The sequence below is a fragment of the Diadema setosum genome, chromosome 19 (genome assembly GCF_964275005.1).
Source record: "Diadema setosum chromosome 19, eeDiaSeto1, whole genome shotgun sequence".
Classification (NCBI taxonomy): domain Eukaryota; kingdom Metazoa; phylum Echinodermata; class Echinoidea; order Diadematoida; family Diadematidae; genus Diadema; species Diadema setosum.
In genome coordinates this window covers 31,000,186-31,013,418 of record NC_092703.1, presented here as the reverse complement: position 1 = coordinate 31,013,418, position 13,233 = coordinate 31,000,186, and the positions used below count along the sequence as shown (strand labels likewise).

General features: G+C 38.3%; 1 protein-coding gene across 1 annotated transcript in view; it reads left to right on the top strand.

The window, feature by feature from the left end:
- The window catches only part of LOC140242225 (uncharacterized), a 125,709-nt gene that overhangs the window by 100,150 nt on the left and 12,326 nt on the right, over nt 1–13,233 (top strand). The window contains exons 16-17 of the mRNA XM_072321969.1: nt 9,537–9,617; nt 10,622–10,793. Of these exons, the coding sequence (XP_072178070.1) occupies nt 9,537–9,617; nt 10,622–10,793 (253 nt within the window). The remainder of the gene's footprint in view (nt 1–9,536; nt 9,618–10,621; nt 10,794–13,233) is intronic.

Here is a 13,233-nt window from a genome sequence, read left to right as displayed (position 1 = left end):
AGTCCCAGGCTCCCAACTACACCCTGTCACTTGACCCAAGCTTGTCCTCCACACTTGACCCCATGACCCAATCGTGCCGCCCCGTTAGCCCGAGTTATCCCCAGACTGTGGGATCGGTTAGCCCCAGCTTTTCCTCCGCCCTGGACGCAGCCCTCCAGCGCTCACCAACTCGTGGCTCCGTGACCCAAACCTACTCCCAGTCTGTCAGCCATGCCAGCCCCGGCCTGTCCCCTGCCCTGGACTCCACCTCCCCCTGGTGCCCCTCTCCGGGTTCCGTTAGCCCCACCTACTCCCCCTCCCATGGCGCCGTGGCTCCCACCCCACACACCCACCCCTCCTCCCCACAGCCTCCTCGTCAGAGTGCCCACCAGTCACCCCTCGTGATTAACTCCAACTTTGCCCCCACCCACGCTGCAGAGGAGACGGGCCTTGAGCGCCCCTGGGACCTCGACAAGTCTGCGGAGATCGAGTCCATCTTCGGAGCGCGCCCCATGACCCCAACTCTCTCGCTCAATACCCAAGCGAGGGCACAGGCTCAAGGCACTGAAAGTAATTCACAGATTTGTGCTTAGTTCTTTAAATAGTCATATAGATGTCTGTAGATGTGGATTCACCCAAACTCACCGTCATAAGATCAGATGAGATATTATCCCCCTTCAGGCCCTCTTGTCCAAAACATTTCTTGTAGTCATAAATTTTATACTTTCAGTGTTGGAGTATTTTCCCCTAACAAGTTTTAATAGTCTCCCTGTCTCTGTATTGTCAGTCCGTGAAATGTGTGCAAAGTGGCAGCTCTCATCTCATGGTATGTAACATGGTGCCCATATTTTGCCATGGTATTAGTCAGAGTATGTGTTAGGGGTACACAGAGGTAATTATAGTCTAGAAATGCGTCGAACAGATCATTAGCTTTTGAATTAAGGAAACCAATGTATTAGATGAAAATTTTCTTTAATCACTTTTGCAGTGTATTTTGTTTTTATGCCTCCGCCACGAAGTGGTGCCGGAGGCATTATGTTTTCGGGTTGTCCGTCCGTCCGTCCGTCCGTCCGTCCGTCCTTCCGTCCGTCCGTAATGAATTTTGTGGACAAGGTAACTATCGAAACTTGTTGAGGTATTCTAATGAAACTGGGCATGTATGTGTATTAGGGGGTGAAGTTGTGCCTATCAACTTTTGGGTGCACATGCTCAAGGTCAAAGGTCAAAAGGTCAAGGTCAAATACATAAAATTTCACTATTTCCACCATATCTATTGAATGCCTGAAGATATTTTCTTGAAACTTAGTGTATACATGTATTACCCAATTAAGATTCTCTGGTGAAAGTTTGGGTCATGAGGTCAAAGGTCAAAAGGTCAAGTAAAAAACTTTTTTTCTGTGTACCTTGGAAAATTGTTCAAGGTATCTTCATGGAACATAGTATATACATGTACTGACTGGAAGTGAATGTAGGGTTCATGGGGTCAAAGGTCAGGGGTCAAAGGTCAAGTGCAAGACTTCAAAATTTTACTATTACCCTCATATTTATGCAATGCCAGCAGGGTTATTTTTTTACATTTGGTGTATGCGTGTGTAACCTAATAGAAATTCTCTGGAAGGTTTTTTTCTTTTCTTTTTTTGCCTCAAAGGTCAAAAGGTCAAAGATCAAGTGAAAGTGCTGAACTAACTTTTTCCTCCATATCTCGGAAGTGGCTCAAGTTACCTTGAAACTTTGAGTACATATTATGCATGTTCTACCTGAAAGTAATTATCTTATGAATTTTAGGGTCAAGGGCCAGATAAAAATGGTAACAATTTACTATTCAATTCAGAAATTGCACTTTTTCTCCACACCTGTACCTTGAAAATTACTCAATGCCTAAATGTATGAATGGGTCAAAGTCAAGTTAAAGTCCTTAAATCCCTAGATACATGCTCTCCTATTCATCTAATTAAACCTAGGTCAAGGAAGGTGAACATTCAACACATTTGTGACAAACTTGTCATTTCAATATTTTGCCAATTTTGTGAAAATATAATCACACAGTGTCCACATGTACTATCTAGACCTATTGGGAAAATCATGCATTATGGCGGAGGCATACCAGTCGCCAAAGCGACATTTCTAGTTGTTTTTGTTTTTGTTTTCTTTAAATAGGGATTTACAAAGCCTGTACAGACAAATTTGATTTGCACTAAACTTTCACAAAATAACAGAAAATGATACATCAGTAAGGAAGGTTTCAATATATTCTAAAATACTTTAGTGGTATAGGGGGAAAAATGTTTTCTTGGTGTACCATATCATTCTGTTCTTATATTGAGTCATCATTCAAAACTAATATTTTAACCTCATGCAGTATTCCCAAACTCTGAATTATTATTCCTTCCCTTGTATATCTTAAGTATTGTCCTGTAATTTGTTCCAAGTTACCAATATTGAATGGTTCCCCCTTTGCAGCATACTGTTTCTTTTTCTTATACACCCAGTGTTCAATACCCATGCAGATTCCATAAACAGTTATGACTTATGTTAGTCTTGTCATAATGTTCATTTATTAAGTATACCATGTGAAGAGCTGAGTGAGCATAATGCATTGTTTTGATTTCTGTCCAATGTGTTAGGTTCTTCCATGGACATCACTTAAGGTTATATCGTCGCTGGGGTGATAAGACCTTGTATCTGCAATTTTGGTGAAAATGAGTTTTTTGGATTAATGGTCAAATAATGGGTTAGATGATGTCCTGTCCAAATCCCAACTGTCTTACTCCAAAAATGAAGCCACCACGGCATGTCAAAGGAAAGGCTATCCCGTTCTCCACAGTGCTTTGGCCGCCATGTTTTTTGGCTCTCCTGAACATTTGACATTTTATAGATATGAGGTCTTATTGCCCCAGCGACGATATGGTAGTTGGTAGTGGGTACATTAATAATGATATTAATTATAAAAATTACATCTATATAGTATTTAATACTGGCATTTTAGGTGCATTAATATGGAAAAAATATCAAATTGAAATGCAGTAGTGTCATAGGTTTGAAAATTTGTTTTTGTCCCATAGGTGTATGCTGAGTTTCTTATAGAAATTCATACCAGGCAAAATTAATCAAGTGAAGTCAGCTGATTTAATACTACTGTGAGGAAAAAAAATCAACATATTGTTGTGAATCTAGAAAGTGCAGGACCACAAACCTTTGATGCTGTAAATCTCAAGCTTATTTTTTTTTTATTAAAGGTAGCATATTTGAATAATTACAAATTTTTCAAAAAGTTGATTTTTGCTCTTATATCAAAATAAACAGGAGCACATTCACATTTCTTTAACTGACATTTCCTAACTGTTATGGTGTATCTTGAAACTTATGTGTACAAGTCTTTACATTTTGTTTTCAAGGACAGTGAAACCCTTGTTTTCCTTAAATGGTCCCATTTCCTCATCTATCAGTATTTTACTACCAGTTGTAACTTTACCATTGTCATTCTGGTCACCACTAGTGCTCATATCTCCAAATTATGACATTGTCCATATTTCTGTACGTCTACACCAAAGCAAGTAGTTCATCCATACCCGTATATGTTGTTGTAATATATGTGACATTTTCTTACCATAGTTTGTACACTGGTCTAATATGCCCTTTGATCTTACAAAGCCTTTTCCTGTGAATGTCCTTCAAAGTCTTCTTCGGTGACTGGCGTATTTTTACATTTCATTGATTATGAGTTGGTTTCATTTTTCTTGCTGCCCTCATACTGTACTAACATTTGTACTGTAGCAGAGCGTTTCCATGGTGACGCTTTCAGTGGTAGCACGCAGAAGATGCAAAGATGCAATGTGTATCGCTTGATGTAAAAACGATACTGCTTTTTTAAAATAATGAATGCAGAATTCATTGCTGCAAAGAGTGATGGCAAACATTTCTTAAGAGACAAAGAACCAAAGTCTTGTTGGAACGATCATGAGAATAGCATCTCACCAAGATAAATATATAACGATGATTTACTTGACTTTAAAAGTATCCATTATTTCAGAGTCACATAAAGAAGTGAAATTGAAATCATTGTGAAGTGAAATCAGTCGTTACTAAAATTTCCAGGTGCCTAGTGAATATGGTACATGTCATTTCTTGACGTCATTAAATGCAAACCAAGCAGCTTCAAGGAAAAATCAATATTATTTCAGTTGTTCAAATCAGTTTCTCGCTACAAACAAATGTATTTTGCGTGTTTGAAGCCAAGAGAACTTGGAGAGAAAGAGCCGGCAATCATCTGCTTTTCATATGAAAGATTTGTTCTGCAAACTAGCATGTCATAAGTTTGAAAAGTATGCCAAATTGATCAGGTATACTTCAAAGGGATGTCCCTATCACCATGGAAACGCAATGCCCCTGCCTCTTTGTGAAAAGATGCAGAGAAGTGACTGACCTCATGATTAAAAGCCTTGCTGACCCGTCTATCCAATCTCTCACAGCCCACGCTCAGCCAATTCTATCGTCTATGATTTCATCACCAGGTACCTTTGTGGGCGTGGTGTGCTCTGCCCGAGTGTTTGCTTTCATGATGCTAGTCGGTGTTAAGTGTTTCATTTGCCCCTTCTTTCCTTTCTCTTCCTTCTTATATCCCCCCCCGCCCCCCCTCCCCCCCCCCCCCCCGCCCCCCTTCCTCCACCACCACCAACTTTGGACAGTCAAAACAGGGTCACAGTTTCTCAGTGAGCTTTGCAATTGATCTATCATCGCCATCAACCCTGCGATAGATCTATCATTACCTTGAGCTTGTTACTACCTCACCGGCTTCCTAATGAGAAACCATGAAAATGTGATGCATGCCATGCGCGTGTAAATCTGTCTCTGATTTGATTGGCTAATTGCAGTGGGCGTGTATATGAGACCAATCACTGATTGGCTGGTGTGTGGCGGTCCTTGGAGGATGAACACAAACTTGGCAATAGTTTTTACTTCTATCCTCTTCTATAACTGGATGCTACTATGGACTCATCTATGGCTCGTATCAGAATGAAGAAAATACACACACACACGCACACACACAACCCTTCTCCCTCCCTCCCCATTGACCAATCAGAGAACAGTACTCAAGCTGATTACAAATTTGAAATTGCAAAGCTCATTGACTCTAGAACCCTTTGATAGCTTACCATGTAACCCTTATTGTTCTTATAACACCTATCTGTTGTGGTGCTAATCATGTAGAGAACTTGTGTAGGCATTTTTGATGTACAGCTGTATCACTGGGACTGTTATGTTTGAATGGTTTGTATTGTACTGTATATCGAATACTAGAAAATATAATGTTATAAAAAAAGTTGCTGGCTTCATATCATTTTTTTAAAAAGTATCTTTACAAATGAAAGTTTTGGCATAAAAAAAAACAACTTTCTACTCCCCGTCCCCCCCCCCCCCCAAAAAAAAAAAATAAATAACAGACGTATAAACTGAACCTCAGCTATATTTGGATATTTTGAATAGTTATAGCATCAGCAACAAGTGGTATGACAAGTTTTTAGGATTTGATTTTAATCCTTTTGTAAGAGCATGTACATTATATGGACTTGCTTATTGGGAGATACTCTCATCGACTATTTGTCGGTTGAGAATGAGAAGGGCGTTAAGTTGCCTCAAGCACTATGTGTTTAGTGGCAACTTTAATCTACCTTATCATTCTCACCTGATGAATGATACAAAGCTATTGTTTGGTGGGTTATTTGATTTCCCCCCCCCCCTATTGGATACAGTTTCCATGTTGTTCAGTACTTTGCACAAGTTTTGCACAAGGAACGCCCAGAAAATAGTACATTAGAATAATCTAAAACACTACATGTAGGTTAGAATTTTAATAGCACCAACAAAGCTTAGCTGTGGTGTATGTATAGTTTGTGTCGGAAGAGTCTTGGTTCCCAGTCTGCGTATCAATCGCAATCATGAAATCCGTAATACATGAGTTAGTTCAGTTGTGAATAATCATCTTGAAACGTTTATTGTGAAACTAAGTAGCGTAAATATGAATGCGTCACAACTAGGAGGATTAATTTCCAAAAGTCTATGCAGCAGAACTAGCTATAAAGTGCTCAAAAATCTTAGAAATCATTGTCTTTTGATCACAGTGGAAACAGTTTGAGTTGTGGCATGAATGTGGCATGTTTTGCACTCTGCAGCTTACAGAGATGTTCAGCTTATTCCAGGTAGAGATTTTAGTCACTTTCCTTGGATTTTGCACCTTAAAGGAAACCCAAACCCAAAGAGAAATATAGATTGAGTGAAAGCAGCAACATTAGTAGAACACATCAGTGAAAGTTTGAGGGAAATCAGACAGTCGATGCAAAAGTTATGAATATTTAAAGTTTTGATGTTGGAACCGCTGGATGAGGAGACTACTAGAGGTTATAGCATCATGTGTGGACAACAATGTAAAGAAAATATAAAAGGAATTCCACAAAAATTCATTTTTCATGAAAATTACACTTCCCATCAACTTGATACTGACATATGTTAAGGGTAGCAATTATTCCCCCTGCTTTCTGAGAGTGGTTAATCAAGTGCTCTTTCATAATGCTAGAAAAGTGAATTTCTCCTCATAGGAGACACTTTTCATATAAATTTTCCTTGTATTGTGTGTAACTAGTTAGACTCTCTCATTTCAGACAAATGAATATGAATGATTAATGTATTTACAGCGTAATGATTTATAATGCAATGAATTGATTATGGGCACAATTGATTAATGGGCACAATGCACTAATCTAATTCAAAGTGTTTGAACTGACAGTCCTTTTCCTACAGACTTTCGATCTATTTCTTTAGTTCATCTTCTGACACAACCGAGAGATAGGGAACTAGGACTTTAAGGACAAAGATAGGTTGCTTCAGACTTAGTGTAAGATCAGAAATGGAAATGGATCATTGCTAGTGCGATTGTGAAAATGCTTTAAAGTATGCCTATTCCTGTCTAGCCCTTATTCATACTCTTTTCTCATGTTCTGATATGTCAATGCAGTCATCCATTCTTCCCAAAGCTCACAACTGATCCTCACTAGCTACAAATGACAAAAATCGTCCTTGTGTATTCTCAGGTTAACCAGCCACATACTGACAAAATTGGCAGCCTCGAATACTTGCCCAATCTTATGAAGCTTATACTAAACCGCAAGCCATTGTGGTTAGGCAATTCTTCCAAGATATCTGTAACTACCAAAGACAGCGGCAACCTAATAGCCCAACATTAGCCATTGTGAAAGCATGCATTGCTTTCATAGCTCATGGTTTTGTATATATTGTGCAACAGCAAACAATAGCTTAAGTAAGGTGTCCCTGCATAGCAGAGTTCCAGAGTAAGCTAGTCAAGTGGTTCGCTGCTGCTCAGAAGATAAAATCCAGAGAAGCGTAGCAAAAAAGAAACGAACAGCAAAATGAGAGGAAATTGTTCTGAGCATTATTGTTCCTGCATTGTAGAGGCAGTGGAAGGGAGAATTTGTTTTCTTTTTGTTTTTGTTTTTGTTTTGTTTTTTGTCAATGATGTAGGTCAAGTAATTGGAGCTGGTCCATTGCATAACTGCTAAAATGGTTTACTTTATTTGCAAGGACTGAAAAACACCAATCTGCTCTGTAGCTAGTGTTGGCTCTCCATTTCACATTAGTGGACTACTGGTAATAAACCAGTGAGATCACATACAGTTGGTGGGTGCCTTGCGTTAGAAGTGACTAGAAACTTTAGAGGGTGCTTTGCAGTTGCCTGGGCTCTCATGTTCATTATTGAATCATACAGAACTGTGTCTTGTGTGAAAGTTCAAACCTCATATGGCACAGGGAAATGTTAAACATTTGAAGAGACACTCTTCATTGTTTACTCTGTGATGGCCATCCATGTCGTTGTCGTGTTTATACACCATCATTAGCCTTGAATATATCTCAGGTCGTCGTCGTAACATAGTGTTGAGTAGCCGTGGCTCAAACCGGTTGTGATGGTACTGCTTGTTTCCATATTCTGTAATTACCTCTGTATCCCTTGTATATCATTTTACTGTCCATCATTAGAGTTTGAGTAGACAGAGCTTAGTTTGTGGAGTCTTTATGGAGGTGCTACAGGTTCATCTTTGTGGCTGCTTTCACAGGTTCTTATGATGCATATTTCCCCCTTCTTTTCTTTTTCCTGTTTAATCTTAGAATGCAGCAGACTTCGCTGTGTGTATTTTTGGTGTCCAGTTGATATTGATGTCACATAGTACAGTTGCTGTACATTGTACCCTACTTCTCCTGTGTCAAGGTCTTTTGTTGTTTTTTGGTTATTGTTGTATGACATTGATTATTGTGTTTCTATTTGAACTGTTCTCAACCCCTGTTGTAAGCCCTTGTTCTGCATCTTAGTAAATATTTGACTTTAAATCTATGCGGTTTCCATGCATATTTGTGGCTCCCCCTGATATTCATAGCTTTTCTTCTCTCCCCCCCCCCATCAGTCTTGTCATGAAAAAAAAAATGTATGTATATATATATATATATATACATATATATATATATATATATATATATATGCATACAGATATATATATATGATGTTCTTCTGATGCAGTTTTTATTTACAGGAGTGATGAAGAATTGATGTATAGGAACATCCTGACAAACAAACAAGCAAACAAACAAACAAATTAACAAACACATACTGTGATACATAAATGAAGATTTAAACAGCGCCCTCAATGTTGAGTTCTCATTCATGACACTTCTTGGCAGAGAGCTTTACGTTACTGCACTTAGCATATGTCAGCTGTTGACATGGGTTTCCCTATTGGTGTATTTTTAGATTTTTTTAAATCTTATTTGTAATTTTTTTTTTTTTTTTTTTTTTTTTTTGCGAGCCAGTATTTGTGTGCCATGAAATGTACAATGTATATGTACTGTATGTCCTTCCACATCTTGTTCATGTCTCCAAAAAGCTTTTTCACTTCATGTTTTTCCTAAAAAGCCAATGTGTGCCCGCAAAATTTCTGAGGCCCTTTTGACCTCATTAGCAAGTCTTCTCCTGATGAGTTTGAAAATCACTGAAGACTACTTTCATGCAAAAAACACACAAAAAAAAAAACTAACTAACTAACAAAATATGTGTGAAATTTGGGGTAGAGGGAAAAGCTGTCTGTCATACATAATTTTGCCGCAATAATCAGATTGAAGGATTGAAAAAAAGTCGTCTTATATGCCAGAAATGTACCAACATTGCTTTCAAATAGATTTACATTCTGTGTAGATAATACAAATCTGTAGAACTTTAAATGGCTCGAATGGATTTATCATGTCTGGTAAGTAAGTTTGAGACATGTGCAGTCGTGAGGACAGGGAGGAAAAGTTTTGGATGGGTTGATATGACAGTGGTACTTCATCAAAGTCAGCTTGACATGATCGCTCCTGTGTAAAAGGTTTGGAAGTGAGCCATGGCAACCGAAAGGGGCTTCCCCCCATTTTCCCAAAGGGGGGAATCCCCCCAGTTTCCATCTCACCTCATCTCATGCCATTCATTATCTCCCCTGCATCTCATTCCCCCCATCTCACAGGCTTTGCAAATAATAATGATATCGGTGCAAACTTTGACAAGGCGTTCGGGAGTGGCATCTGCGGCGGCATGCTACCAGCAGGTAAACACCCAAAATTGGGTGTGGTTGCATGTTGTAATTTCTTTCTTCTTTGTTTTGTTTTCTTTTCTATTTCTTTTTCTTTGTTCTTCCTTCTCTTTGTTGCCTCTTTACTCTCATAGTCTGTCTTAAAAAAAAAAAAAAAAATCTTGTGTGTGTATTTTCGAGGGGTTAGCGATAGGCTTTTAATGGCATATAGGAACAAATTTTGCCAACATCTCTTTTGCATTTGCCACTGTTCCTTGAAGTTTATTCCATTTGTTGTAATTTGTTGTGGTATCACTCAATCTTATTGTGTGTTGTTGTTGTTGTTGTTGTTTTATATGGGCCCTAAAGGGAACCTCATCGGGTTGATGCTACACATGTCAGACATTGTGACGTCAAAATTTTGTTTACTTTCATCAGTGCTCTTGTGAAAAATATTACTCAAAATGCAGCCAAGAAAGAATTTTGCCCTAGTCATCCATGCATTTTGAATAGCAAGACTCTGTGTGTGTGTGTATGTTTGATTGTGCATGTGAATGAAAGTGTGTATTTTTAACTGATATCTGTACTTAAAAGGCTCGATGTTGCCAAAGCTTTATATTCATACTCTACAGATATCTCTGGTCTCTTGGTCATAAATTATGTAATGTCCGTCGGTGATTCTACCAATATGTTAAGTTGTCTTCCAGTTTCTCTTTCTAAAATCTCTACCAATATTTCTTCCAAATGTTCTCTTGAGCATATCGCTCTGTGTTCATGCAGATCTGGCAAATATTTTCCCAAGAACTAAATGCTGCGGCACTTTCTCTTTCTCCTCATCTAAATGGATACTTTTACCAAGATCTCATTAATCTATCTCAATATGCTACTACTCAGCCTTGCCCTAAATTCCTACCAAAAATCTTCCATTGTTCGCCATGATATCGTACCCAGTATTTTGTACATCCTACCAGTGTTCATGTTCCGTAGCCGCACCCTCTACCATATCTCTCTCTTGCATCTCTTTGTGGGCGTGGCCCCAGTAGCCCAGCCCAATGCCGCGGGTCTGGGGGACATTCTCCAGCCCATGAACCAGCAAGCCCCGCCCCCGTCGCAGAGGGAGGTCATGGCGTCCAACGGCAGCAATGACCTGAACTCCACACTCGTCAAATTGGCAACAAATCTGGACATCAAGGGTTCAGCATCACCCAAGAAGTAAGACTCCAATGTTTGAGATACTGTAATGTGAAAGCAGAGGTTAGAGAATAAGAGAATTAAAAAATGATAAAATGCAGTAAATCAAATAAATTATTTTGAGGACAGAAAGTGAAGTTCACTTGCAGTGCACGTCTTGTTGAAAATATGTAGTATTCAGCTATTGAGCATGTGCAGTGATTGATCTGATGGGTCTTTGAGCGTAAAAAAACAACAACAACAACAAAAAATATCAGGAAAAAAATGTTGCTGCCTTTTTGCTGCTTTGTCTGTCAATATGGTGTCCGTTCCAAACATTCGCGTCGTCTTTTATTGATTCCATTGATGCACTTAAAGCATTGCGTGCAGCTGCAACTGTAGATAGAAAGCATATTAGGTGAAATAGATGTGCATGAGGGCTGGAATGCATCTGGAGTTTATGTAGACTAGGTTGATGTGTGTGACAGAGTGTGTGTGGATAGTTAAATGAAGTGTATTCATAACATTCACTCCCCATGCACATATTTGATGGGTTTAGTGCCCACCCGTGCACTATAATGAAATTATTGACTGTCACATGATGGAAGTTCAACCAATCACAAATCATGTTATGAGTACACCACAAACCTCAATGATGCTGTAACCTTCTGCAAGTAATGGTAGGAAACATTGATGACTGCTATTATATTCATTTTAAGCTGGAAATGGCATGATTTGTATATGTGCCTTTTTATTCCTCCAATATATGCAGTTGTGTGATGCAGTGAGCATTGGTGTTATATTTCTACTTTTTGGACTCAAATTGAAGTTTGCAGACGATGTTTGGCTGTAGTATTGAAGTATATCTATCCTCCTGCATGCATGTTGTGGAAAAAAAAATGAAGATATTTTATGGCTGTCACATATTTATGCGTGTTTTCATAGCAGTGCATCAATTTTGATATATATTTTCTTATATCATCCTGAATGAAACTGATGATTTCTCCATGCATTTTTGTAGAATACTCTCAGGAATGTTTCCTGTATTGAGTCCATATTGTCTCGTTGTCTATCTCTACTGTTTGTTTTGACTTGAATGTCAGACCAGACTGTATGTGTCGTGTGATTAAGTTTTGTATAAGTGATTGATAGAATAAAAAGAATATCTCTATACAGAGATTGTGATTGCAGAACTAACATGCTGCAATTGTTTACCACAAAACACTACGTAGAAACTTATTTCTGAAACCCAGACCACTACAACTGCAGACATTATAAGAAATAGTACTCACTATTTTTGATAATATTTGCTATTAAAAATATATATATATAACAGTTTACCTTCTGACTAAAAACTTGGTTGTGCTAAATTTTGAACAGTGCAAGTGAATCAAAAATTGAAGATTCTGTATTGTCTCATAAAATCTGTCTTAATCAAATGCCACAAGGGTTAAGTCGATAGCATGGTTGCATTTTTTTTTTTTTTTTTGTAACTCCCGTGATGTGGTTTGGTCTCCCAACACAGTAGTAGAGTCAAAGTGAAGCAACTCTGTTCTTGAGAGTGTCTTTTGTTTTGCTATCGCCTCCTCACTGCTTTCAGTGCGGTCCAGTCAGAGGCATCTTGCATGTGCTCTGTCAGTAGAACTTACTTGGACACCCAATAATAAATAATAATTGACTTTGTTTATCACGGCTATTGTAGCTAGCACAAAAACAAAAACAAAAATGGTTCATCATCATGTGCAGTAGATTCTGTCAGACTCCATAATAAAGTCCTGATTTCCATTTTGTCATCATTTGCACATTTTGCTAGCTTAGAAATATACTTTTCACATGAATTCACTTCCTGATTTTTTTTTTTAACTCTCATTTTCCAGCGTGGGTTGCACATGACATGTTTATCTCTCTTGGTTTTAATCCCTGTGGGTACCATAGCGCATAGTCTGTTTACTGTCACTATTAACTTTCCATGAATTTTACAAAGTTATGGGGATTTTCCAGACTGGCATCACACTTTTTTGTTTTGTTTACTTTGTTTTTGTGTGTGTGTGTTTACTGTTTTGCATATTAATTGGCATTGAAATGCTTCAAATTTTCATCCAGAATCACCAACATAATCCTTTCATTTCTCTCTGTCTTTCCTTATTCACGTCACCTTTCATTTGTTGGCATATATTTGTGCTTGGTCTTATATGTTTGGCTTCTGTTTTACTGGCAATGTTCTCTTCTTTTTTTTTTCTTTCCTTTCATATCCATTGGTACATTTGTACATTCATTTCACCCATCTCCTCTACAACATTTTTCATCTTCCTTGTTTTCATTTTTGCCATTGTGCCATATTTCTTGTTTCCAACAAAATCCAAATGTCATTTTCTGTACATTTTTTGGGGAAAAATTTCCCTTCATTCCAATTACCTTCAACATGATCATTGTTATCACAATCGCCACCATCATCATCACCATACCCACCACCACATCCACC